The following is a 26,730-nucleotide window of genomic DNA, read 5'->3' on the forward strand; positions in this document are numbered from 1 at the left end:
CGGCCATTACCGAAATCCAGCAGTCATGTCATCTCTGTTATCTTACTGACATTGTCAGCAGCATCGCTGCTCATAGTTTGTTGTTTGCACCTTGAAAAATGTTCAGTTGGCTCTGGAGCATGTCATGCTCTCCTAGCTTTCTCCCTTCTTCATTGGCCGTTTCTCAGTCTCCCTTGCTTGCCTACTTTCTGTTTGATCTCCAAAATAATGGAGTATCCTCAGTCTTGTTTCTGGGTTCTCTTTCCTGCTAGATCTCCTTGTGATCTCATGAAGTTCCATGCAGATCTTTATATAACTTCCCATGTCACTCAAGGCTTTGTCATCTCGGAGGCTTAAGGCAACAGGGTTTAGTTCTTGATGTCAGGATAATAGGGGAGGGGGAAGGAGACTACTCTTATAGTTACCAGGGAAGTTTCACCCAGACACCTCCTTCTGTAGCAGGGAAAGATGAATCACACAGCAGTCTTCAAGGTTCTGCTCACAGCTCAATAGCCAGAGCTCATGATATGGTTCCAGCCTACCATAGTGGACCAGAAAACTCAGAAGACCATTTTCCCTGAAGGAGAAGAGAACTCAATGTCAGGGACACATTAATGTAACCCACACAACATGGTTTCAAATGCATTATCTAATATATATTAACATTTATATTATCTAATATTTAACCTATTTAATATTTATATATTATATAATACCTAATATATATCTGTATATTTATATCTATGTCAATAGATAGATATCTTAGTGCTATAAAATAGGCAAAGGAGATACATCGGTTCCTTACTGGCATAATGCTGATATGAGTTAGGTATAACCTATCAGGTACATTTCTTTGTTATCAAAACTCAATGAACCCCATTCTTGACAACTTTTTCATAACCTTTAGGAAAAAGCACTTTGTAAGCTATACAGCTATGTGCCCTATTATTGCATTCTCCAATTTTGATCAGCATTTCCACCAAAAGATAAATAGAACAGGCCTAGGAAGGATGTCCTAACCTTTCCAAGCTCATTAGAAGGTATTTCCAAAGTTAAATTGCTTCTTCACTGGCACCAGCCACCCTGTGCATCTGTCCTTTCTGGGTCGTGCTTATTTTATGGCTGTTAATCACTGTAATTTAGTAAGGGCATAATGACACATGGGTTATTCGTATGTTAGTTATCAGTGGGTTGATCATTTATGATAATATAAAGCATAATAGTGATATAGATGTCTCCACATTCAACTTATCTAATATGCTACCTTGAAGGAACAGGGAGATGTTATGATGATCTGTAACAAGTGAAAGGACTTTTCAGGTTATGTAGATCAGAAATGACATTCCTTACTTCCGAGGAGAGATTTAGTGCTACACAGAGGGATCATCCACAAAGGAAGCATTTTCACTCCTATCCTCCCATAGGACATTAAACCAACTTCTGTTCATATCCATCGCATTATTTATAGTTAGTATAATAATGGCTCTGCTAAAATGTGAGTTCCCTGAGATGCAGGAACAGGTCTTAGCTTTCTCTATATCCCCAGGGGCCAATATAGTGCTTGGGATGTAGTTAAGATTACCTTTAATAACGTTGTTTGTTTGAATGACTTTTTTCCCCCACTATAGTGATATAACACTTTTTTTTATTATGTTATGTTAATCACCATACATTACATCATTAGTTTTTGATGTAGTGTTCCATGATTCATTGTTTGCGTATAACACCCAGTGCTCCATGCAGAACGTGCCCTCTTTAATACCCATCACCAGGCTAACCCATCCTCCCACCCCCCTCCCCTCTAGAACCCTCAGTTTGTTTCTCAGACTCCATAGTCTCTCATGGTTCGTCTCCCCCTCCGATTTCCCCCACTTCATTTTTCCCTTCCTACTATCTTCTTCTTCTTCTTTTTTTTTTTTTAAACATATAACGTATTATTTGTTTCAGAGGTATAGGTCTGTGATTCAACAATCTTACACAATTCACAGAGCTCACCATAGCACATGCTCTCCCCAGCTTTATGATTCATTATGTTGTGAGGAAGAAAAGACATTTGTTTTATACGCTAGATTTACTGTGATCCTAAGTAGGTGATGGAGGAAGGCTATTCTATACCAGTGTGTATTAATTAGCACTACTCATCAGATATAATCCCTCTTCCTGATGGTCTTATAGACAAATGGATCCATATGACTATTTCTGTCCAATGGGATGGGCACAGAAGTGGCATGTGTCCTTATGAGACCCTTTGGGATCTTCCTTCCCTCTGACACAGTGACCCATCATCATGAATCACTGAATTACTAAAGTGAGCTGACCTGCAAAGGACAGGTAGCAAAAAAAAAGAAATCAACCTTTGTCATTGCACACCAGCCAATAAAAGTTATGTGATTTTAAATTTTCTAATAGTCACAGGTCAAAAGTAAAAAAAAAAAAAAAAATCAAATCAATTTTTAATAGTTTTATTTAATCCAATAGATGAAATTATTTAAACATGTAATCAATATAGAAATTAGGTATTTTACATTCTTTATTTCAGGTATTTTAAGTCTTCAGAATTTAGTGTATTTTCTACAGCTAGCATATCTCAATTTGGACTAGCTATATTTTAAGTGCTCAGTAGCCACACATGGCCAGTAGCTACCATATTGACAAAATAGCTCTACCATTTTAAGTCACTGATATTTGGGGTTATTTGTTGTTGTAGCATAACTTAGCCCATCTTGAATGATAGACCAGATATTGATTTTCTTCAGATAACCTGATGTGAAGTAAGTTTCCTAAGCTTGATGTAGGAATCACCAGGGTTGATACAGAGTAACCAAGAGTAGGTTGCATTGGTGTTCACTTAAGGGCAATAGAGGGAACCTTTGATGAACTGTGTGAAGATTTGTGTTTAGCTCCTTACCACTGGATCTCTCCTGATTGTGACCTAGAGGAGTGTTTACTTGAGCTCCTCATAAATTTAAGCCATTTTGAAGCCTTTGTGGTAGCAAGAAGATGAATTTTTTTCTAATAGGGTTTTAACAAAGTAATCAACAACATGAAAAAGCTATTCATAGTCTAGACTCCAAGATGTTCATAAATTAATTTAGGGAACATTCATTCTCAATGTCTGTGTGCTTAGTAACATACTGGGTATTGGGAATACAGCTATGGAGAAGCTGAACAGTCTCCTAGAGACAACAGTGTAATACATAATTACAGAATTAACTCATTGAAATGTGACGTGTATTAGTTTTATATTGCTGCATAAGAGATTACCTCAAATTTAAAAGAGGCTTAAAATAACCTATGTTTATGATTTCATAGTTTCTGCAGGTGTCAGGATTCCAGGTATAATTCAACAGGGTCTTTTGATCAGGATCCCACAACACTACCATCAGGTGTCAGCCAGGTTGCATTCCTTTCTGGAGCTTAAGCTTCACTCACATGGTTTTTAGCAGAATTTAGTTTCTAGAGGTTGTAGGACCAACACCCCCATTTTCTTACTGGCTGCCAACCAGGGACTGCTCTCAGCTCCTAGAACCACTCATGATTCCTCACCATCATAGACCCTCTTTTTTTTTTTTTTTTTAAGATTTTATTTATTTATTTGACAGAGAGAGGGAACACAAGCAGGGGGAGTGGGAGAGGGAGAAGCAGGCTTCCTGCCAAGCAGGGAGCCCGATGGCGGGGCTCGATCCCAGGACCCTGGGATCATGACCTGAGCCGAAGGCAGACGCTTAACCGACTGAGCCACCCAGGCGCCCCGACCCTCTTACAATACAGTAGCTCACTTCCTTAAAACCAGCAGCAGAATCTCTCTGATCTCAAGGCTCTCTTTTGAGGACTAACCTAATTAGTTAAGGTCAATCCAGGATAATCTGTATTTATGATTAACTCAATCAGCAGATCAGTATCCTGATCCCAGAAGTGATAGCCCCTCATATTCACAGGTTCCACAAGGAGAGGAGGTTATACCAGACGAGTACAACAGGAGGGTGGGAATCTTGCAGATAATATTAAAATTCTGCCTACCAAATAACTTGAGACCTGAAAGAGCCTGGAATTTATCAGGCAGAGAAAATAGCATATGAGGAAACCCTGAGACTGTCAGGAGCTTGGTGATTTAGAAAGAAGAAGAAAGGCCCATGTGACTGGAACCTAGAGAAAGAAAGAGTGGCATGAAATAACCACTTTAGTGATTTTCCAGAGAGCCATGGGAAACCATGGATCACAATGCATTTTTAAAGATGTTTCTGATGCCAGTGAAAATACACAAGGCAAGAGTGGAATTGGAAAAAAAAAAAAAAAAGAAGAAGAATGGAATTGGAACAAGCCCGGCTAAGAGGCTGTTTGTTGCAGTCTTTGAGGAGATAGATGATGGTGGCTCAAAGGAGGATGGTGGCAGTGGAGGTGGAGAGAAGTGGGCAGATTCAAAGGCATTTTAAGAGGGAAGATCAATAAGACTTGGTGAGTAATTGTATGTGGGGTAAGGAAGAAGGAGAAGTCAAAGACAACTCCTGGACTTGAGCAACTTGATGGCTGGTTTTGCCATTTCCTGAATCTGGGGGTACTCAGGAGAAGAGCAGTTTTACCAGAGAAGTGGATCCATTTTAGACACATAGAGTCTGATGTGCCAATGAGACAGCCGAGGGCAAGTATCATGGTAGTCATTGGCTAGGCTGATCTGGAACTCAGAAGAGAGGTCTGGGCCAGAGATAAGAATCTGGGAGACTTTGGACGATAGGTGACATTGAAAGCCATTGGGAAGGTATGAGATCATCCAGGGAAAACAAGTAGATGAGACTAGAGCATGAATGGACAACCCCATTTAAATGTCTGCTGAGGAGGAGTGAGCGGTCATTTCACACATGTATTTCCTGTTGCTGACGCTAACATCATTCTCAGGGAATGAACATTGAGGCCATTTAGGAATATATACAGTGCCTCAGAGGTTTCTTTCCACCAGGGCATAGTGACTGTGTGTTGTGCATGAGTGCATGAGTTGTAGAGAGAGAATTATATCAGAATCAGCTGAAGAGTCTTTTTGAACTATACTCACAAATTCTCATGTGTCCCTAAGGGAATCAAGTTTAAAAATGCAAAAAAGAAAAAAAATCTCCTTAGAGATGTACACCCTTATTTTTCAGAGAAAATGGAAGCTCAGAAAAGTGCAGGTGGCTAGATGGCATGACACACAGCTGGCTAGATGGCAGGCCTGCTGAGAGGAGCAGAAATTGCTTCGTGATTACCTCGAGCCTTTACCCCTCCAGAAATGTACAATTCTCCATAAGTTTCAGAGAATAGAATTGTAGCATCAGCAAGGGGTTAGCGGAATGTCCATCAAGCATTCAGTAACTCTGGGAAGAAGATGAAATCCTTAGTCAACCATTTATAGCACAACCATGTCAATGTCAGAACAACCCTGCAAGGTGTGTGTTGTTATCCCCGTTTTACAAATGAGGAAATGGAGGCTCATGAACTAATAACGTGCCCAGAAATACACATCGTGAGTGGAAGAACTGGGTTTCAAATTTGTTTTGACTACTGGCCTTAACATTCATTTTAGGATGTGTAGAGGGAACTGTATGCACTATACCCTGGATTCCAATGTGTAACTAAGCATTTTTCCAAAAAATAAAATGACAGTGGAATTGAATCCATGAGAAAATACATTCCCTTTAGCCCCGGCTCTCCTCTGGTGCAGAATTGTTCTGAAGTCCAGCTGCCTTGATGAGAACCTAGACTCCACTCCTTACTTACTGTGTGATCTTAGCAAGGGTACTCTACCTCTTTGTGCTTTGATTTCTTGTCTGCAATAAATTAGGATACCAATAATGCTTGCCTCATAGGGTTTGGTGAAGATTATATTATTTAATGTATGTAAAACCCCTAAAATACTTCCTAGCATGTGGTAGCACTACCGCTGCCACTGTTTTTGTTTTTTTTTTAATTGAATTAGAGTTGACATACAATATTGTATTAGTTTCAGGTGTGCAACATAGTGATTTGACAATTCTATACATTATTCTATGCTCACTGTAAGTGTAGTTACCATCTGTCACCATATAACATTATGACGATATTATTGACTGTATTCCCTATGCTGTACTTTTCACTTCGTGACTTATTTATTTTTTTATTTTTTTTATTATTTTTTATTATTATGTTAATCACCATACATTACATCATTAGTTTTTGATGTAGTATTCCATGATTCATTGTTTGTGTATAACACCCAGTGCTCCATGCAGAACGTGCCCTCTTTCATACCCATCACCAGGCTAACCCATTCCCCCCACCCTCCTCCCCTCTAGAACCCTCACTTTGTTTCTCAGAGTCCATAGTCTCTCATGGTTCGTCTCCCCCTCTGATTTACCCCCCTTCATTCTTATTTATTTTATAACTGAAAGTTTGTACCTCATTATCCCCTTCACCCTCCCCCCCCAGCAACCACCAATTTCTTCTCTGTATTTATGATTGTTTCTGTTTTGTTTTTTAGATTCCATATACAGATGAAATCATATGATATTTGTTTTTCTGTGTCTGACTTATTTCACCTAACATAATATCCTCTAAGGTATAATATAGGGACACACACACACACACAGCCCACAACTTCTTTACCCATTCATCTATCATTGGACACTTAGGTTGCTTCCATAACTTGGATATTGTAAATAATATTGCAACAAACATAGGGCTCATATATCTTTTTGAATTAGTGTTTTCATTTCTTTTTTTAATTTTATTTTATTATGTTATGTTAATCACCATACATTACATCATTAGTTTTTGATGTAGTGTTCCATGATTCATTGTTTGTGTATAACACCCAGTGCTCCATTCAGTATGTGCCCTCTTTAATACCCATCACTAGGCTAACCCATCCTCCCACCCCCTCCCCTCTAAAACCCTCAGTTTGATTCTCAGAGTCCATAGTCTCTCATGGTTCATCTCCCCGTCCGATTTTCCCCCCTTCATTTCTCCCTTCCTACTATCTTTTTTTTTTCTTTAAACATATAACGTATTATTTGTTTCAGAGGTACAGGTCTGTGATTCAACTGTCTTACACACACAGTGTTTTCATTTTCTCTGGGTAAATACTCAGTAGTGGAATTACTGGATTGTATGGTATTTCTATTTTTAATTGTTTGAGGAACCACCATACTGTTTACCACAGTGGTTGTACAAATTTGTATACTTGAGTTCTCTCTTTTTATCTTGATGAATCTGGCTAAAGGTTTATCAATTTTGTTTATCTTTTCAAAGAATTAGTTCTTGGTTTCATTGATCTTTCCTATTGTTTTTTCCTCCATTTCATTTATTTCTACTCGGATCTTTAAAAGATTTTATTTATTATTTGAGAGAGAGGGAGAGTACGAGCAGGGGGAGGGGCAGCAGGAGAGGGAGAGAATCTCCAGCAGACTCCTCACTGAGTGAAGACCCCCTACTCAGGGCTGGATCCCACAACCCTGAGATCATGACCTGAGCCAACACCAAGAGCCAGATGCTCAACTGACCCAGCCACCCAGGTGCTCCTCTACTCTGATCTTTATTATTACTTTCCTTCTACTAACTTTGGGCTTTATTCCTCTTTTTCTAGTTTCTTTATGTGTAGGTTAGATTGTTTGAGATTTTTCTTGTTTCTTGAGGTAAGCCTATATCACTATATACTTGCAGAACTGCTTTTGCCATGTTCCAAATATTTGGGACAGTTATGTTTCCATTCTCTTTTGTCTGCATGTATTTTTTTATTTCCTTTTTGATTTCTTCATTTACCCATTGGCTGTTTAGTAGTATGTCCATGTGTTTGTGTTTTTTCTGTTTTTTTTTTTTCCTTGTAATTGATTTCTGGTCATGGCAATTTGCTCAGAAAAGATCCTTGATGTGATTTCAATCTTCTTAATTTATTGAGACTTGTTTTGTGGTCTAACATGATTTATCCTGGAGAATATTCAATGTGCGCTTGAAAAAAAATATGTATCCTGCTGTTTTTGGACAGAATGTTCTGTATATATCTCTTAAGTCAATCTGTTCTTATGTGTCATTCAAAGCCACTGTTTTCTTATTGATTTTTTTGTGTGGTTGATCTACTCACTGATGTAAGTGGGGTGTGAAAGTCTCCTACTATTATTGTACTACTGTCAATTTTTACCCTTACATCTGTTAATATTTGCTTTATATATTTAGGTGCTCCTATGTTGGGTGCATAGAGATTTATAATTGTTATATCCTCTTGTTGGACTGGTCCCTTTATCATAATGTAAGGCCCTTCTTCGTGTCTTGTTATAGTCTTTTCTTAAAGTCTATTTTTTATATAAGTATTGTTACCCTGCCTTTTATTTTTTTATTTCTATTTGCATGGAATATCTTTTTTCATCCCTTCACTTTCAATCTGTATGTGTCTTTAGGTCTGAACCACTGCGGTCTTTTTCTCCAAGAGGCTTATCTAAGTTCCTAGCTGAAATTAATATCTTTTTCTTTTTGACCCAGCATTTTAAGGGTTTGCTTTGTTTTCGTACCAATACAGTTATGAGAAAGTGACATCCAGCTATTTGCCCTAGGGTATACAGAACAGGTGCAAGTGACTACCCTGATTTGACCCTTTGTGCTCAATAAAATGAAACAGGAGGCATATTTATGCCTCAGGCCCTTTGCCTTGACTCTTCTTGCTGCCTGGAATGTTCTCTCCTTGGATAATGAAACTGCATTCTTAAGTGCTTTCTTCAGGTTTCTGCTCAAATGTCACCTTATCAAAAAGCCTATTCACACCACTCTATCTAAAATAATATCTTCTTCCCACCATTACTTTCTATTTCCTTACCCTTCTTTATTCTTCTTCAAAGCATACCATCAGAAATATTATATACCTGTTTATTGAGAGTCTCTCTCTCCCCAGTAGAATTCACAGAAGCAACGATTCGGTCTGTCTTATTCATAGCTGTCCTCCTGACGCCTCACAGGCTCTCAGTAAAGTTTTGTGGAATACATGAATGGATAAGTGAGTGAGTGTTAAATTACAGTTCCCAGGATGAGATTCATGGTCATCTGCAAAGACCACCACGATTTCCAGGGACACTTCCACTGAACACATTTGGAACAAACTGAATGATTCCAGACCTTCCTTCTGAAGGTGAGGAAACTGAGGGCAGAGAGGAAGAGATCAGTTTCCAAATCGAAGGTCCAGTCAGAGACAGGGCCGGGACTGGGTAGTTTTAAACATGCTTTCATAGCTTATTCCAATCTGTGCCTCAAAGACTGTGGAAGTCTGCAGCTCAGGGGTCATGTTATCTCTGTGTGGTCAGAGGGGAACTGAGAGAGGAGTGAAGTGACTTACCCAGGTGTGCAATGGAAAGCTGTGGCAGGTGTTCTTTCCTGCCCAGGTGTTCTTTCCACTGCACCGCAGCACCCAGTTGGCCAATGGTTACCTTTCAAGACAAGGCAAGGATACTTCTGGATACTTTTGGAAAGTATCTATGCCTAGGTCTTTTTAGTCTTCTGTGCCCTAAGTTCCAGCTCTTTTAAGACCATTTCCTTCAAGTTTAAATAAAGGATTTGGCATCATCTTTTGAGTTCAGTTGACCTAAGATGATAAAGGGACCTTTTTAACTTCAGCAATCTCTTGTAGGGCCCCAAGACTTCTCGGGGTGCTGTGGACGAACCTAGACCTATGGAGACTATTCCCAAACAGGCCTCCATTTCATTCTCCCATTCCACCTGTTCCCTCTTCCTTTTGGGTACAGACATAACCCCAGTCTTTCTATTTATTTTAGATGAAACCAGAATCTAATGAGCTTGCAAGTGAGAGAGGCAGGCTCCCTTGAACCAGACATTCACTCTGTAATATCAATGGAGAGGAAACAATCTTTAGTTTTCACATGCAACTGCCTTTCCTAGTCCCTCCAAGCAAATACCTCTTTATTCCTAATGTTCCATCACTACATTTTCATGGCCAAAATCTGCAAACCAGGTTGGAAGAAGCGATCTTTTTTGTTCCTCAATCAAAGCTTTAACTTTTGAAAATATTTTCAAAATGCCTTTGATGATGATTCACATACCTTCCTCACCCTTTAAAGAGCATTTTTAGTGCACAAGGAACTAACTAAATACTTTGCATGCATTAAACCTTGTAGTTCTCAGAAGAAATCTGAAGTAAATGCTGTTATTCACATTTCACAGATGAGAGAAATGGAGGCTTATAGAGATGAAATATTTTGCTCAAGGTCATCAGCTACTATGGTAGCCTATCTGGCCCTTGAACCTTGAATTCCAAAGCTTAGGAATCCCAGAGCTAGGACTTTTAAGCATTACACCATGTGGTTTCTCTACTCTATTTTTTTTTTCAATGTATGAAGAAAGGTTACATATCATGCATTGTTTATTTATTGTTTTATAATTCTCCTCAAATTACATATTCAGTTATTGTATCTCCATGGCTAGGGTATTAGCTTCTCATGGACAGGAACTGGCTCCTTTTTTGTGTAGACCAAGGCACATCAGAGTTAGTTGCCTCTTTATAACACCAATGACCCTTTCTCAGCACAGAACTAGTGATTAATACACATGCAATAAATGTTTGATAAATAAATGATTAATCAAATCCTTTTAAATTGCTTTTCTCTCTCCTGCTACTTTTTAAGAATTGCCACCATCCTGTTTTAATATAAACCAACCAGTGAAAATGGACCTGAAATGAAAATAAATAGATAAAAATTTCCCAGAATAAGGTTTCTGTGGCAAATGTGATTTCTGGTATATTTCCTTTATGTGTACACATACATGCTCTATCCATGTGTGAGTATGTACAAGATCATGATCTCATTCAGACCTATATCATAGATGTAAAATGAAACTCAAATTGCAATGAGCTTTTATTTTGAAATCAGCATATGTATGTGTGATGAAGGCATGGAGGTAGAGGGGAGGTCGATCTGTATGTCCATCTCAGAAATCCTGGGAGGTTGGCAGGAGTTTTTGCCTGAGAATTCCTGGGAGAAGTGTGGAGAGCATACAGACAGAGACAGGGAACTCCAGGTGAAGAGCACAGACTCAAGGCACTTCTGAGCCCTTGACAAAGTGCTCTGAGAGGGCTGACAGCTCTCCCCATTGTGGGCAAAGGGAGCCGTGTGTGGGCTTCATTCTTTGCTGCTGGTTTGCATGTGGCAGGGAGAGGCACTTGGGAGAGACCTGGCTTGGTACTTGTGTGCCGTCCTTGAAATTAGCTCTGACTCCTCATGGAAGCTCCTGGCTTCCCTTCAGGGAAGAGCTGAACACTGTTGGAAACTGTTCCACCTCAGCTCTGCATCCTCTTCAGAGCCAGGGCCAGTGGCAGTGTCAGCAAGCACAAAGAGGCAGCTGCAGCAGCAGAGATGAGACAAATGGCACTACTGAATAAGGCCAACTTGAGGCAGCAGCCTGGGTTAGCTGTGGGAAGGGTTCCCTGAGCTGTCATCCTTCTAGAAACCCCCATTCCTCCCAGCTTTGTTTTGTCCCTCTTGTTGTTTCCCACCTACTTCTCTGGTGGCTCCTTCTTAGTCTCCTTTGATGGTTGCTTTCTCCTCTTCCAGACCTTCTAAATGTCAGTGTGCCCTAGTGCCTAGTCTTTGCAACTTCCTTAGGTAACCTCATCAAGTTCTGTGCTTTTAAATATCAATGGTGTGTCTGTAATTCTCAAATTAATAAGTCCCATCTCCCCAAACCCCACCCCGAGCCAGACTCACATACCCATTTGCCTACTTCACACTTGAGTGTAAATATCTCCTAGGGATCTCAAACATAGCATATCCCAAAGTAAACAGACATCTTTTCCCTGATTCTTCTCTATTTCATTGTTTGGTACAGCCATCCATTCATTTTCCAGGTGAAACAACATGCACACTAATCTGGACACTGGATTTTTTTCTCTCTCTTCTCATTTGACCAGTCCTAAATCCTTTCAAATCTACCTCCAAATTAATCTCTAGTCTGTCCATTTTTTCCTCACTATATCTGCCTTCTGGTTTCAGCCATCATCTGGTCTCACCTGACCTACTGGAATAACTTTCCTATTGACCTTCCAAGTCTTGTGTTCCCTCTGGGACATTTTCCACAGGACATTCACAGTATGCTTTATAAAACAAATAATTCTGTTACCTTCCTGCATTTAACCCATTGGTGATTTTTCAGTGACCTTACAGAATAAAATCTGAACTCCTTACCACATTGAACTTGGCCTGGCATGATCTGTCCACAGCCATTTTCTCCATTTTCAGCCATTTTCTCCATTTTCAGCCATTTTCTCCAAACTCATCTCAGGTAATTCTCCCTACTTCACACCTTACAATGTCCAGTCACCTTTCAATTTATGGTACAATCTCCAGGTCTTCATACTTGTTGTTCCCTCTGTCTGGAATGCTCTTCATTTGGCTTCTCCATGGCTAGCCCTTTCTTATCTTTTGGATCTCAGGTTAGATGCCATACCTTCAGAGGTCAACCAGGCAATCTAAAGCCAGGTGCCTCCAGTTCTTCTCTCCCACAGCATTATATTTTTTCCTTTTTGGCACGTCTCATAATTTTAAATCATATGTTTATGTGTTGTTTAATGTTTGTCTACTACTCTGAACTAAATTCTGTCTACCTTGTATATTCACAGAGTATCTGATATGTAGTAGTCAGTGAATATCTGTTGAATGTTAATGAATGAATGTCCTTGAGGAACATATAAGAGACCCTGGGGACCATGGAGGGATCCTGAGACAGAAATTGGGGGCTTGACTCTCAGGGTTTCTTCAGACTTAAACTTGTAGTCAAAGACTGGAAAATTCTCCTTAGATATTGGTTCCTTATTTGCCACATTTACAGTTTGTAACTTGGATGAGTAAGAGTGCTGTTTTCTTCCCAACACCACCAATACGGCGTGACCCTTTTTGGAGATCATGATAATTAACATGTTTTTACCTATGCATCTTATCCATATTATGCCATTTAATATGATTCCATAGTTAGTTATTGCTGTCATTTCCCATATTACAGTTGAACAACTGAGGCACAGAGAGGTTAAATAGCTTGCCCAAGATCACAGAGCTGGTAAGAGAGACACATATGAATATGAATATATGTAGTCTGACCTCAGAGTCTGCATTCTTTTTTTGTTTTTTTCTCTTTTAATTTTTTATTTAAATTCAATGTAGTCAACACATAGTGTATTATTAGTTTCAGAGGTAGAATTTAGTGATTCATCACACCCAGTGCTCATTCTATCCCATGCCCTCCTTAATGCCCATCACCCAGTTACCCCATCCCCCACCCACCACTCCTCCAGCAACCCTCAGTTTGTGTCATAGAGTTAAGAGTCTTTTATGGTTTATATCCCTCTCTGATTTTGTCTTATTTTATTTTTTCCTCCCTTCCCCTCTGTTCATCTGTTTTGTTTCTTAAATTCCATATATAGTGAAATCATATGATAATTGTCTTTCTCTGACTTATTTCACTTGGCATAATACCCTATAGTTCCATCCACATTGTTGCAAATGGCAAAATTTCATTCCTTTTGGTGGCTGAGTAATATTCCATTGTATATAAATACCACATCTTCTTTATCCATCTGTCAGTGGACATCTGGGCTCTTTCCATAGTTCGGCTATTGTGGACATTGCTGCTATAAACATTGAGGTGCAGGTGCCCTCTTACAGTACTGGTGGGAATGCAAACTAGTGCAGCCACTCTGGAAAACAGTATGGAGGTCCCTCAAAAAATTAAAAATAGACCTACACTATGACCCAGAAATTGCACTACTAGGTATTTACCCCAAAGATACAAATACAGAGTGTGCATTCTTAAACTAACTTCTGAAGTTCAGCTACCCATGTGGCTCTGCACCTATACTCTCTCTCAAAGTGACCTCTTCCAATCCCATAGATTTAAATACCATCTATGTCCTGGCCATGCTTACTTTGTATCTCTTGCCTAGACTGCTCCCCTGAGCTCCAGACTAATTTATCTAACTATGCACAAGGCATCTTCTCATGGGTAACTGAAACTTAACATTTCCAAAACTGAGTTTGTGCTCTATCTCCATGCCCCACTTCCAACCTGTCTCTCCATCAGCATCTCCTCAGCAATGGTATCAGGGGTCATGAGATGTAAACATGTGTGCATCCATATATGTCTGAGAGAGATGCCTTAAATTAGATAATGGCATGATATTTCTCTTTTTCCTTACTGGTGCTTGATCTAACCTTCCCTTACTAAATCATGACATACCCAGGCGAGGACCAGGACTTATATATATCCTTGCACTCCTAGCATCTAGTGCATAGAAGATGTTGAATGGGATCTTGTTGAATGAAGGAAAGAAAGAAGGAATGTTTTCTGTGAATATTATCTCTTTCTACTGGAGGTAGTTTCCTTGCTACTTCTTAATTTCTCAGGATGTTTTCCAAACTCCTCTAACTGGCCATTTTTCTTCTCCCCATGGTTCTAAACTAAAGGGTGGGATATTAATGAAACAACTCTGTTTCAAAAAATCATTTTCATTTCTCTTCGCTTTGTCACTTGTGCACTTGGATTTATGTGGAAAGGAACATGTAATAATGAGGAAAAACCTATTTAGAAACAGTAGCATAATCTTTCAGTGGTAGAAAAAAAAAGTGATATATGAGCCATATAATTAGCAGTAATCTGTTTCATATTTATTTTTCTGGGCTGAAGTTCAGTTCATCCTTTAAAAACTGAGTGTAAATAATAAGTTACACACACACACACACACACACACACACACGACCTATGAATAGACATCCATCATCGTCCAAGGGAATTCAGTTAACGTTTTTCTCAAGATTATGAAAATAACTTTTAATTGTCTCAAATCAAATCTCAGTTCATTAATAGCTTAATTTTGCTTCATTTTTATTGCTTTGTTTTCTAATATATAGAATTCTTTTCAGTTTAGTTTATATAAACTGATAAAAGAACAATTCAGAAATTATTTAAACCTCAGAATTTATTAGGTAGAATTGACAAGGGAGTCAAGGGATGTGAGTCTTAACTGTATCTGGGATAAATGTTCAGTTTGGCTATGAGTGAATTACTTGACCAGTCTCTCTCTCCCCTTTAAGAAATTGAAGGAAAGCCTCCCTTGCAAGGTTTGCGTAGGAATAAAATGAGGTAACAATGTGAAAGTGCTTCCAAAATTACAAAGCTCTAGAAAATAATAATAAAGTAATGGCTTTATAATTATTATAATTGAAATAAGCAAAATGAAGTTATTTTTATCATGCTGAATGATTCAAAACAGCTATACTTTTTTGCAGAAAATGGAAGAGATCCCACATTAGAATTTTAGTTGACTTTGTATGTGTTCAGATGATGAACTTGGCTTTTCCACACACATAAATGTGGCATTTAAAAAATGTGCCCTAAGTAGAATATTTTAATGTATTCTCTTTAATGTTTTCATATATTCATGGAGAGCTACAAAATGATTTTTATTCCACTGTATTTACTTTTTGTAAATTTAGCTATTATAATAATTTTATGAAGAGAGTATATCCTAAGATTATATTCTGCTATAAATCATAGTTTGGTTGAATCTGTGAATCAGTCACATTCCCATATTCCTTGTTGTATGGTTTCCCTCTTTGTCGTGTAGGAAGATGAGAGAAAAAAGAACAAGTAAATGTAGAATCTTATAGGAAAGCTAAGTGAGTTTAAAGAATTCCCATTATCACAATTAACATTTCCAGGTGGGAAAGCCACAAAACCTTCCCAGACTCTGAAGTATATCTTTAATATAAACAATAAGATCCATTATTTTTTAGAAAATAGTCTTTCTTCTGTTTTATAATTTGGAAAACTGTACTATATATTGGAAAATAAATGGCAGTCTTTTCCAATGTACAAAAATGCTCAACTGATAAGCTGAGACATCTCAGATCTACATCTGCAGACATGAATGGGACAGGATGGAGATTTTTGTGGGTGTGTGCGGTTTCTCCGTGTTCTGTATGGACACTGCCACTTGTGAGCTCATTCACACTCGCCCTGGCTACATAGCTCTAAGTACCCAGTATAGAGAGAATTGGATATAATAGGTTACTAAATAGAAAACCAATTCGTGCAAAGAGATCCAGCACTGGTCCATCACATCTTCAGTGTGTACTGACCTGTCTGTTCCCTGGGTGGGCACCTCATTTGCAGTTATCAGCTATGCTGGCTTCAAGAGTCACTTCATCTGCAGGTACTTCTTGCTTCACAGGACAAACAGCTTTCGTCTGGGCCAGGACTAACTGTTCACATTTCACTAACCATATTCTGAATTAGATAAGTATTGGTTGTGTCCTCCTTCTGGACCAGGCATTGTGCTAGGCCCAGAGGATTTAAACGTGAATAACAGAAACTTTCCTTGTTTTTAGGGGGCTTACAGTCAGAGATCTGCTTGTCCCAAGCTAGAATATAAAACCTCATTTCGTCCTGAATTGCCAGAATGTTTGGTTTTTCAGACCAGTATCAAAGGGTGCCCTCCACCATTGTGAATTTGGGCCCAGGACCTCCTCCTCTTGGGAAATTCAGCACTGTCAGAGTCCCTGGGAACTTTGTAGTTGATACCAATTTGATTTTCATAATAGCTTGAAGAATTCTTATAAATTAAGTAAAATATTTATAAGCCCAGCAAGAAGACTCTGAATGAAAATATGAGCAATGAATTGCAATTGCACATCATCTGCAATTTAAAAACAATTCCCCGTAGTGCAGATTTACCCCATAAATTTGAGCTTCCATATTTGTCAGCTGTGTAAAAGTATTGGATTGTTTATAAATACTGTTACAAGGAGAGGTTAGGCACAAAAGCCTAACACATCTGTTGACATTCTTATACTATAAAAATTTAAATGGCATGCAGTCCAGAATGAGCCTGTGTGAAAAAGATATGGATAAATAATAGACCACTTTGCTGGTTTAAGCCGGTTTGGCTCACTATTTTCTCATTTTTCTTCTACCTCCTTCCACAACCCAGCCCTCCCCCTGGGAAATGACTTCCAAAGAAAATCTAATTGGAGTTGTCCCTTTGGCCAGAGACATAGAACAAAACTTGTTGGGTGGTTATTAAAATGTAAAGTCCTGGGTGCTGGGTGGCTCAGTCAGTTAAGTGTCTGCCTTTGGCTCAGGTCATGATCTCCAGGTCCTGGGATCTGGGATCGAGTCCCGCATCGGGCTCCCTGCTCAGCGGGGAGTCTGCTTCTCCTTCTCCCTTTGCCCCTCCCCCAGCTTGGGCTGTCTCTCGCTCGCTCTTTCTCAAATAAATAAATAAATAAAATCTCTTAAAAAATAAAATATAAAGTCTTGCTTTACTTCCCTGTCTATGTGCTGTGTTGATAAAAATCCCAAGAGGAGGCAAAAGTTTTGGGCCAAAGAACATAGTCCTTTGAAAAAGCCTTCCCTGACATTGACCCAGATGCAAGGCTCACATCACCAAGTCCCCCCATCTCCACCACCACCAATTTTTGCTTTTGCCTGGTTGATGGAGAGCATCTCTTCTTCTCTCTGCTTTTGCTGCAGCAAAATTTTTTCTCCCTTATAATTTTTCTCCGTGCAGCAACCACAGTGATCTTTGAAAACCTAAATCAATATGACTTTCCAGTGTTCCTAAAATAAAGTCCAGTTGTCCTGTTGGGGCTGGTAAAGCACTACACAGGCTGGCTCCTCTCATCTTTTGAGCCTCTTCTTATGCTAATTTTCATGATAAATACACTCCAGCCACTCTGCTCTCCTTACTGCCCCCGGAACATCAGACATACCAAGCAATTTCCCAGCTTAGGGCCTTTGCACCTAGAACACACATCCCATGCTCTTACCCAGCCCTGGCTCCTTTGTGTCTCAAATTTGTATGTCCCTTCTGCAGAGGGGCCTTTTCTGCACCCCTTGCCCAAAGTAGTGTGTGCCCTCCTCCCTATAACTTCTCCCATTAACTTCATTATCTTCAGAACATTCATCACCATCTGAATTTATTCTTTTCTTTTAAACTTGTTTTTGCCTATTTCTTTTTTTTTTTTTGTATGTTTGCAGAATGTAAATGCCATTCATATCTCTTTTGTTCACAGCTGGGTCTCCAGTGCCTGACACACAGTGGTATATTTTTTGAATGAATGGATGCACACATAAGGACCCAATTCTTTGGTGAAGAATGCCCTAAATCTTAAACTCCATATAGATTCATGTGTTCTAAGTTCCAATTCAATTTAAACCATAGGAGACTTGGATATACTTTTCAATTTAGTTTCTTTTTTCTGTTTCAGTCCTCTCTAATAAATAGTGACATTATCTTTGTGAAGTTGCATGCCCCATGGGAAGTGCTTGGAAGATATGCAGAACAAATGAATGTAAGAATGCCTTTCAGGTAGGTGTAAATATATTTTCCCTACTCCTTGCTGCTTCCCTGTAAACCAATGTGCTCCTCTCTTGAAACAAATAAAACTGAAATGCAGACTGGAACACTATTAGAGAAGATCCTTTAAAATGTTTAGGAAATGCATAAGTCTTTGTGATTTCTAATGACTTCATGGCTTTTTGTGAAAATTTCTGGCTAATTCAGTCCTTAGCAGGTAGATTTGTCAAGTGCCTATGAGAAAGAAGCATTTTCCAAGTAGCATTTTCATTTCTAAAATGCCATTTTCAGAAGTCCTGTGTGTTGCTGCTTTGAATGGCCAGACCCCAGGCATCAGTGGTGCAGATCCTTCCTGACATTCAAATCTGCTTCCAGTAAAGCAAGTTCAAAAAATTTCATAAAAATATGATCTATTTTTTAAATAAACTGTTTTTAAATTTTAAAAAAGTCAAGTCATAAATACTGTGCAAAAACAAGCATAGATATTTTTTCCAAGGGTAATTAGAAAATATGAGGATTGCTTAGTTATTTAAAGGATTAATTTACCTTCATTTCATAGTGAATATTCATATTTTCCATACAGATTAAAGAAAAGTGATCTGTATTTGTTAGATGGAAATAAAATAAAGTATTAAACTTGAAATTATAAATGCCAAGATATGTGGGAAGTAAATAATGGAATCTTCTAAAGGAGATGGAGGGATTTAGTACCAAGGACAGTTCTAAAGGGGCTAAAGAATTAAATACTCTTGATTCACAATTTGCCAATAAGACCAAGTCAGATGACAGAAACCAGGCAAACTTGTGCCAATTCTAAAATATACCTCTTAATGAGCTGTGGAAAATTATAGAGACGGAGAGGCGCTAGGGACACATTTAGAGAAGAGCAGTTTCCATTCAGAGGTCTGTAATGTATCTCCCTGGTGCATCTTATTTTCTTTGTTTATTGGCCTTTATGTTCTAATACCAAGTCAAAATAGAGGTTGGGATTTCTAGCATCTGTTTACCTCAAGGCAAAATTCTCAAAGGAATTGAGATAAACATAGTCCTAAACTTTTGATTTATTTGTATATTTAAAATGTGACAAAGGAAATCTGAGAACCCAAGGATTAAAAAATATTATATAAAATCACTGAGTCATTTATCAATTTAGTTTCCATTGAAACTTGTTATACTGTAATTATAATTAAAGCCAGTTATTTATCAATGCTATAACTGTCCAATATGGATTAATACTATATCACACATCAAGACTAAAAGGAAAAGAAATCTATGCTTAGCTAGAGTCATATATCAGACCAGCATCTTATAGCCAACGATCAAAAGTCTATGTTCTGATAAAAGTGAGATAGTAAAACTTAGTGAAATTGATACATTATCCGTCCCCAGCAGTCTCACAAAACTTCACACCTGAACACATTTCTCAAGCAAAGAACCCAAGCAAATTGTACAAACTTGAGCAGTGTTAATGTATAGCAAGTTCCTAGTACCTGGAAGCACTTCATATATGAAGGGCCTGACTGTATCATAGCCAACACTTCTGCATGCTCATTATGTAGCAGAAAAGCGCTGCCTCCAAGCAACATTAATACTTTCCTTATGCCGCATTAAGAGAATGTGATCCAGGGAATAAATGGTAACCATACTAACTATGAATAGACTATTATATGTAATAGTCTTCTTTTTAAATGTAGGTGTTCCTGCAGGACAGTTTTAGGAGAAAAGACTGTTAATGTGTGGACACTAATTGGCCTCATTAATATTGACATGATTTTACCTAAGCATAGCTTCACTAACTACAGCCTGATGCATTTAAAATATGTGCTATTATTTTATCCAGTGTTTCAGATAAATAACTCTAGCCTAAGAAGATCTAAGTATTTCCAAAGGAGGAATTTTCCTGCCATATCACTTCCACAAAATGTACAAACATCAGTTTGGCTACAGGGAATGCCTCAAAGAATGTTATGTGTATTTATTTTTTTCTGTAGAGTACACGTTTGAATCCCAAGTTTAGTCTCCTTGGATTTTTATTCCTACTATGTTTGAAACAAAGTTGAAGAATAATTTTCTTATGGGAATTTGTAAATAAAATTTGCTTCTTAAATACCTATATGTCCATGGATATGGACTCTTTTTAATTAATAGACTAATTTTAGGGCATTTTTAGGTTTACAGAAATTTGAGTTGATAGTACAGTGTTCCCATATATCCCCTCCCATCCCATTCACAGTTTCCTTATTGTTAACAGGTTGCATTAATGTGGTATATTTGTTAAAATTAATGGACCAATATTGATATATTTATTACTATTATCTAAAGTCCATAGTTTACTTTAGGGTTCACTCTTTGGGTTGTATAGTTCTGTGGGTCTTGAAAAATCCATAATGTCATGTATCCACCATTATGGTGTCACACAGAGTAGTTTCACTGCCCTAAAAATCCTCTTTACTCCATCTGTCCAACCCTTGTGCTGCCCACCCTAGCACAAACCCCTAGCAACCACTGCTTCTTATTCTTCTTCTTATTCTTAGTTTTACCTATTAAAAACATGAATATATTTTTAAGTTTTCACAGATATGCAAAGCAACTTGTATATAGTCTTCCCATTTTCTCTAAGTGAGAGAGCTCAGTAACAGTTCAGAATACATATAAACCACATTAGTTTCATTACTACTCCATTGGTGGAAGCCCAAACTATAGAAAGGCTGATTGCATTTTTATAAAGCATCTAATCCATATGCTCTCCATTCAGATTACACCCTACATTTTAATCTGTAATGCTTTAAAAAATGCAAATATACAGAAGTACAACACATTCTTAACAAGTCTCACTTTTAAAAAAATTTTTTCCAAGATTCCTTGTTTTACCTCTTTAATTCACTTGTAATCAGGGCCAGTGGTTAGGAAGTATGCCCCAGTGTGGTTATTTGCAGCAGGATGTTGATGCTGATCAGTATTCTTCCCATACTGGTTGTAAAATACATATTTTTATATTACCCTGCCTATGTCAAATGAGAGAAGTGTTCTGTAAACTAAAGCGCTGTGTAAATATTAGTTAATATAATAGTATGCCCATTAAATTGTGCATGTAGCCAGGAGGGTGGCTGTCCATGTCTTCATTCCTTGAAGAAAAGCTGACCTCGGCTAAATTCATACGAATACCAGTTGCTCCAAATCATTGCACAGGCTGTGTAAGTGAGGAGCAACCATAAAAAATGACGATAATGAGAGGAAGAAATATCCGTGGAAAGTATTTCATAAGATTTCATTACTCAAAAATGCATGCCCTATGTTCCCACTACATTTCTCACTGTTAATCTCTTTTTAGTTTTTTCTTCTTCACCTCTTACAGGCTTCTATCTTCAATCTCCTTTCCTTCCTTGCTAGTTCAAACTGTAACTGACGATGGGTTTTCTTCTCGACTGGCTTCATTTTTGCTGTTCTTCCAGGAGAAAAATCTATTACCTGCCCCGCCGGTACAAGTTCATGAGCAGGTTAGTAGCATGCTCTGTCATGATGTGTTTGATATGCTGGCCTGTTTGTTCCAACAGTGACAAGGAATACAAGCTGGGGAGGATGGGCCTTTGTCCCGTGGCAAAACTGGCTGCCATGCACAATCCAAAAATAGCTATTTCAGGTTAGCCTGAAAAGAAAAAAGCAAAGATGGAAATGTTTCTCTAAGAACCTTCCTTGTGATTTCTCCACACTCAGAAGGACAGAATTTATCTGCACGTGTGTTGGGGCTGTTTTTTGTTTTTAGCCCATTCTATTAGATAAATTACCAAAAAACCCAGCTGTTCAGCACATCTTTGGTCTGAATGTTATTTTTTCCACACAAATCCCACCCTCCACCATATAAGTAACTTGAAATCTTGAAGTGCAGACAGACAACATCTCAAAAAGCTGATAGCTGTCTAGCCCCCAATGGGTGGGGCCCTCCTATATTAGTAACATTTTGTTAATAAAATATGCAGATGTATTACCTTATCAGAAGCCCTTCCTACCTTTTTTTTTTTTTTTAAACCTCCCCCACCCACCCAAAATTCTGCTGGCTAAAGATTGCCTTTAATGTACTATGTATCCTTCTAAAGTTTGTTTCTCGATTTTTGAGAAGCCAGGGAGAAAGGGGGAAGCATCAGTGATGTCCTTTAATTCAATTCTGTTGTGATCACTGGAAATTTAATTTTAAAATTTTAATTGGTCTTATGTGATCATTTACCCTGAGTTGAGCTGATGGTTAAATTTGGAGACCATTACATTTCTCTGAAAATCCTATTGTTCAGTTCTGTGAGAATTAAGATTCAAGTTTACTCTGTTTATGTGCTATGCAGAATGATAAGTGTAAGAGTAATTGACAAATTCTAGTGGATTTACTCAAATACATGTACCCTCAATAAAGTATGATACAAGAATTGACATCCAAAGAAACTAAGATGTGTTTTCTAAAATTTCCCTGCACAATATCCTTACTAGCAGTTCTTCTTTGCTTAGACAACAGCCATGACATTTGGATTCACCATGATTTAGATTAGTCCCTTGTCATATGATGACCTTCTATAAAACTCTGAGGTAACATATTAGCCTATATCAGTAGTCCTCAGCAGTTTTCAAACTTTAACCAGCATCAGAATAACCTGGAGGGCTTATTAAAACACAAGATTGCTGGACCTGTGCTCTAATCTATGATGTAGATGTCCATCTCTCCACCTGGATGGTATGTGAAGACAAGGATGGCTTTTCCAATTCTATATTTCCAGCACCTAGCACATAGTAGGTGGGGTGAATGGGCAAATGAATCTCCACATGTGAGAAGATTTGAGTGAGGAAAAAGGAGGTCACATAGAAAAGCATAGAAAAACCAGGGGTGCCTAAAGTGTCAGACACAGACTTGGAACTGAAACATTTGCCCTCACTATGGGGGAGGGGTGAGCAATGAGGACTTAAAAGAAAATGGTGGTAAAAGGAACCATAAATCTCAGGGTTGGGTTGGACATCAGATGTCATCAAGTCCAGCCATTCAACAGATACCTGAACCTCTGCTAAATGGTCAACCATCCCATGTTTGAACATCTGTGGAGACAGGGAATTTCAGAACACAACTCTGGGCACCTGACTTTTAGGAAATTCTTCCTTAAAATAAGCCATAATCTCTCTGTCTCTTCAGCTTTTACTCCAAAGAACGTTCAGATTGTAGTTCTGGATAGATGAAAAATAATCTACAGAGCAAAAAGGCAAAGTGTATGAGAAAGATTATGAAACTATAGGCAAAAGGACTTAGCAAATATTTGGAAATTGAGAGATGGGGGAGAGAAAGGTTTCTATATCTAAGGGATTGGGAAAATGTGGAAGGTGAAAGGAGAATGAAAATTCAGAAGAGGTACAGGTATGGTGAGAAAGATGATGATTTTTGTTTTAATAATTCTGTATTATAACTCACAAGTAGATCTTTGACACATAGGTGTCCTGAAGGCCTCTGGAAATGAAGGCAAAGCAATTGAAACTGGAAGTAAGACTAGAGAATCCAATTTGGAGTCAGAAGTATAGAAGTCATGACTTGAGCCAGAGGAGTGGATGGAGTTCCCCAGGGAAGGATGTAAAGTGCAAAAAGAGAGCCAATGGCAATTCCTTGGAAAATCTTGTTAAGGAGGCAGGAAGAGATGGAAGGAAGATGAAAAAGAATAATTTAAGGAGGCAACCTAAGGGAGGACAGTGTCAAAGGGACCAGGAAAGAGTTCCCATAAGAATGGGTGTTCTTCAGCTTCTGATGGAGGCTGAGAGATGAGAATCAATTTTTAATATTTAGAAGTTAGTGAAAACTGCCATGATAGCAGTCTCCATGAGCGGTGGTTCTCAAAGTTGAGTGGACCTCAGGATTACCTTCAGGATTTTTTAGTACTCAGATTATCCAGCCCACCCCTGGAGTTTCTGAGGTGAGGCACAATAATTTGCACCTCTCTCGAGATCCTAAGTGATGCTAATGTGGCTGATCTGGGACTACATTTTGAGAATGACAGCCATGGAGAGGAGGGTAATAGACCCAAATTACAGCTGGTGGAGAATAGAAGGCCCTGATGAATCAGAGGCAGTGAGAGTTCACTACTACCTTGATAAATTTTGAGATAGAGGAAAATAGAGAGGGGACAGGCTTAAGAACAGGAGCCAAGAGGAAGGAAGCAGAGGAGAGGAGACTGTGACAAGTGACCAATCACATATTCTCCATGTGTGCAGCAGAGAGGTTTTAAGTGAGTAAAAGTTTGGGAAATCCTTGTTTCTTGAACTGAAAGAACAACTTACTGAACAGTAAACTTTGGCCTGAAAAAGTTAGTGTTACTTCAAGTGCATAAGTCGTAACTATAAAAGGATATAACTGGAAGACTCATTTATATATAACTGGAAGACTCAAAGTGAAGGGAAAAGAAATCCTAATTAATTGTCATAGTGTGACACATTGATTCAGAATGCCTTCTAAGACAAGCTACACTGCTTAACACATCACTGTAGTGGTGTACCTTAGTGAAGCCCAATGTCTGGTGTCATTTTTAAAGTGCAGTTTGTCAGAAATTTTGGTAACTATTTTAACTCTTGTTTCACCTCAGAACAGATTTAGACAATGGAGAGTATCTCTTTGTAGCCAGCTCTGATATGCCATATTGAAGGGCACATCTACATCTGGCTATCCTGGTTGTACACCAATAATAAAACATTGACTTAGTATTCTAAAATTCTCATATCATACTAAATATGGATATTTAATTTAGCTTTTAGTTTCATCCACATAAATGATAATTTCATTACTTTGCAAAAGCATCCCTGAAACAACCTTATCTCCTTTAATGCCAAGGGAAATGATTTTATGATGTTTCTGAGCAGGCAGAGAGATAAAGCATCTTTTCACAAATATCTTTATTTTTGAAAATCACCCTACTCGCATAAAACACACTCATGTAGTTTAGACTTATATTCTTCGAGTAAATGCTATTTTCATCATGTACTTGGTCTAATAAATGCTGCTTTGACTCTTTGGGCAGACTTATAGTCCTTATAAATTGCCTATCCAATAAAGAGAGGGAATTTATCATCTGTCTTCTGCCTTTTTTTTTTTTTTTTTTGCCTTCGCCAAATACTGCAAATATAGTCTGTAGAAGATGTGATTACAAAGGAACAAATTTGATTATGGTCAGTGGCTTGTAGCTAAAGTCTCATTACTACTCATTCCTTTTCCATCCACTCCCCCATGCATACCTGCCTAATGTTATCCTTTGCAGTCATTTGGCAGAATGTCTGCTGCCCCTGCTACATTATACATTCAGTGCAGTTGCAATCTTATCAGTTGAGTATACAGGCAAATGACAAAATGACTTGTATTTTCCATCCTAGTTTTAAAAAATTAATACATGTAAATGTTCCAGAGCCTTTGGACTCTTCTATGAGATATTTAGGTTGTGCCCCAGTTAGTAGCCTTGTGACCTAAAAGAATCCGAACTCCTATCCAAGGAGAGGGCTATAAATATAGGAGACTTGGCTCTCAGAAGAGGAAAAAGAAATCCAAGGCTCCTGCTGTCTAACTGTTATCAGTCCAGGAGGGCTTCATTTATTGCAATGTAGGGCTCTGTGTGGTGCCTCCATTTAAAAAAAGAAAAAAAAAAGAGAGGAAAGTTTATCTGTAGGTTCCCTCTAGGTATATCATCCCTAAAAATGTAATCTGTTTGAAATGTGATGCTATTATTATAATAGTCTGATCTGGGGAAAACCAGGTGTCTCTGAAGTAGCCTATTTCATTTCATTTAGCCTAATTAAGTTGTCATTAGTACATACTCCCTCCTGGGTTGTTAGTGGCTCAAGAGAAAAGCCTTGGTCTTCTTCAGGGTATACCCACAGCATCCAGGTTGGGGCTCTGCACACAGTAGGTACTTTATAAAGGCCTACTGATGGCTTAGCATGTGGGGAGTGAAGTCCTTTGGTATGTGGCCTTTTCTTTAGTTATCACCACTTTAATTATCACTACCCACTGAGGTGGATAGTATAGTCTCCCCTTTGCAGCCAAGGGAACCAAGGATCAAAGAGGTTCAAGCAGAACCTTCCCAAAGCACATTTCCAAGACACAGCTTGCAGTATGTGCCCATTCACCTGTCCTGTGCTGGCAGCTCTTTCCAGTCACTCATGACATGACCTGCCATGAGCTAGAGCTTGGCGGGGCGGGGGGAACACGACACTGAACTTACTGTAATAACAACTTTCTATAAAAATACCCACATTTTAGTCCAGATATTAGCTTGACAAGTAAAGGCCAGAAATGCCCAAGTGGATGATTGATCCATTGTCTCTTTATTGATTTGCCTATGTAGTCTATAAGAGGGCTTTTGCTCAATAAATGGCAGAAATGGAACAAAATGATAATG

At 38.5% G+C, this 26,730-nt stretch overlaps 1 protein-coding gene across 5 annotated transcripts in view; it reads left to right on the top strand.

The window, feature by feature from the left end:
- The window catches only part of ANO4 (anoctamin 4), a 433,834-nt gene that overhangs the window by 264,686 nt on the left and 142,418 nt on the right, over nt 1-26,730 (top strand). For all 5 annotated transcript variants that reach the window (XM_078076469.1, XM_078076470.1, XM_078076471.1 and 2 more), the window contains 2 exons: nt 18,240-18,340; nt 21,781-21,825. In XM_078076469.1, the coding sequence (XP_077932595.1) occupies nt 18,240-18,340; nt 21,781-21,825 (146 nt within the window). The remainder of the gene's footprint in view (nt 1-18,239; nt 18,341-21,780; nt 21,826-26,730) is intronic.

The sequence above is a fragment of the Halichoerus grypus genome, chromosome 6, assembly GCF_964656455.1.
Source record: "Halichoerus grypus chromosome 6, mHalGry1.hap1.1, whole genome shotgun sequence".
Lineage (NCBI taxonomy): Eukaryota > Metazoa > Chordata > Mammalia > Carnivora > Phocidae > Halichoerus > Halichoerus grypus.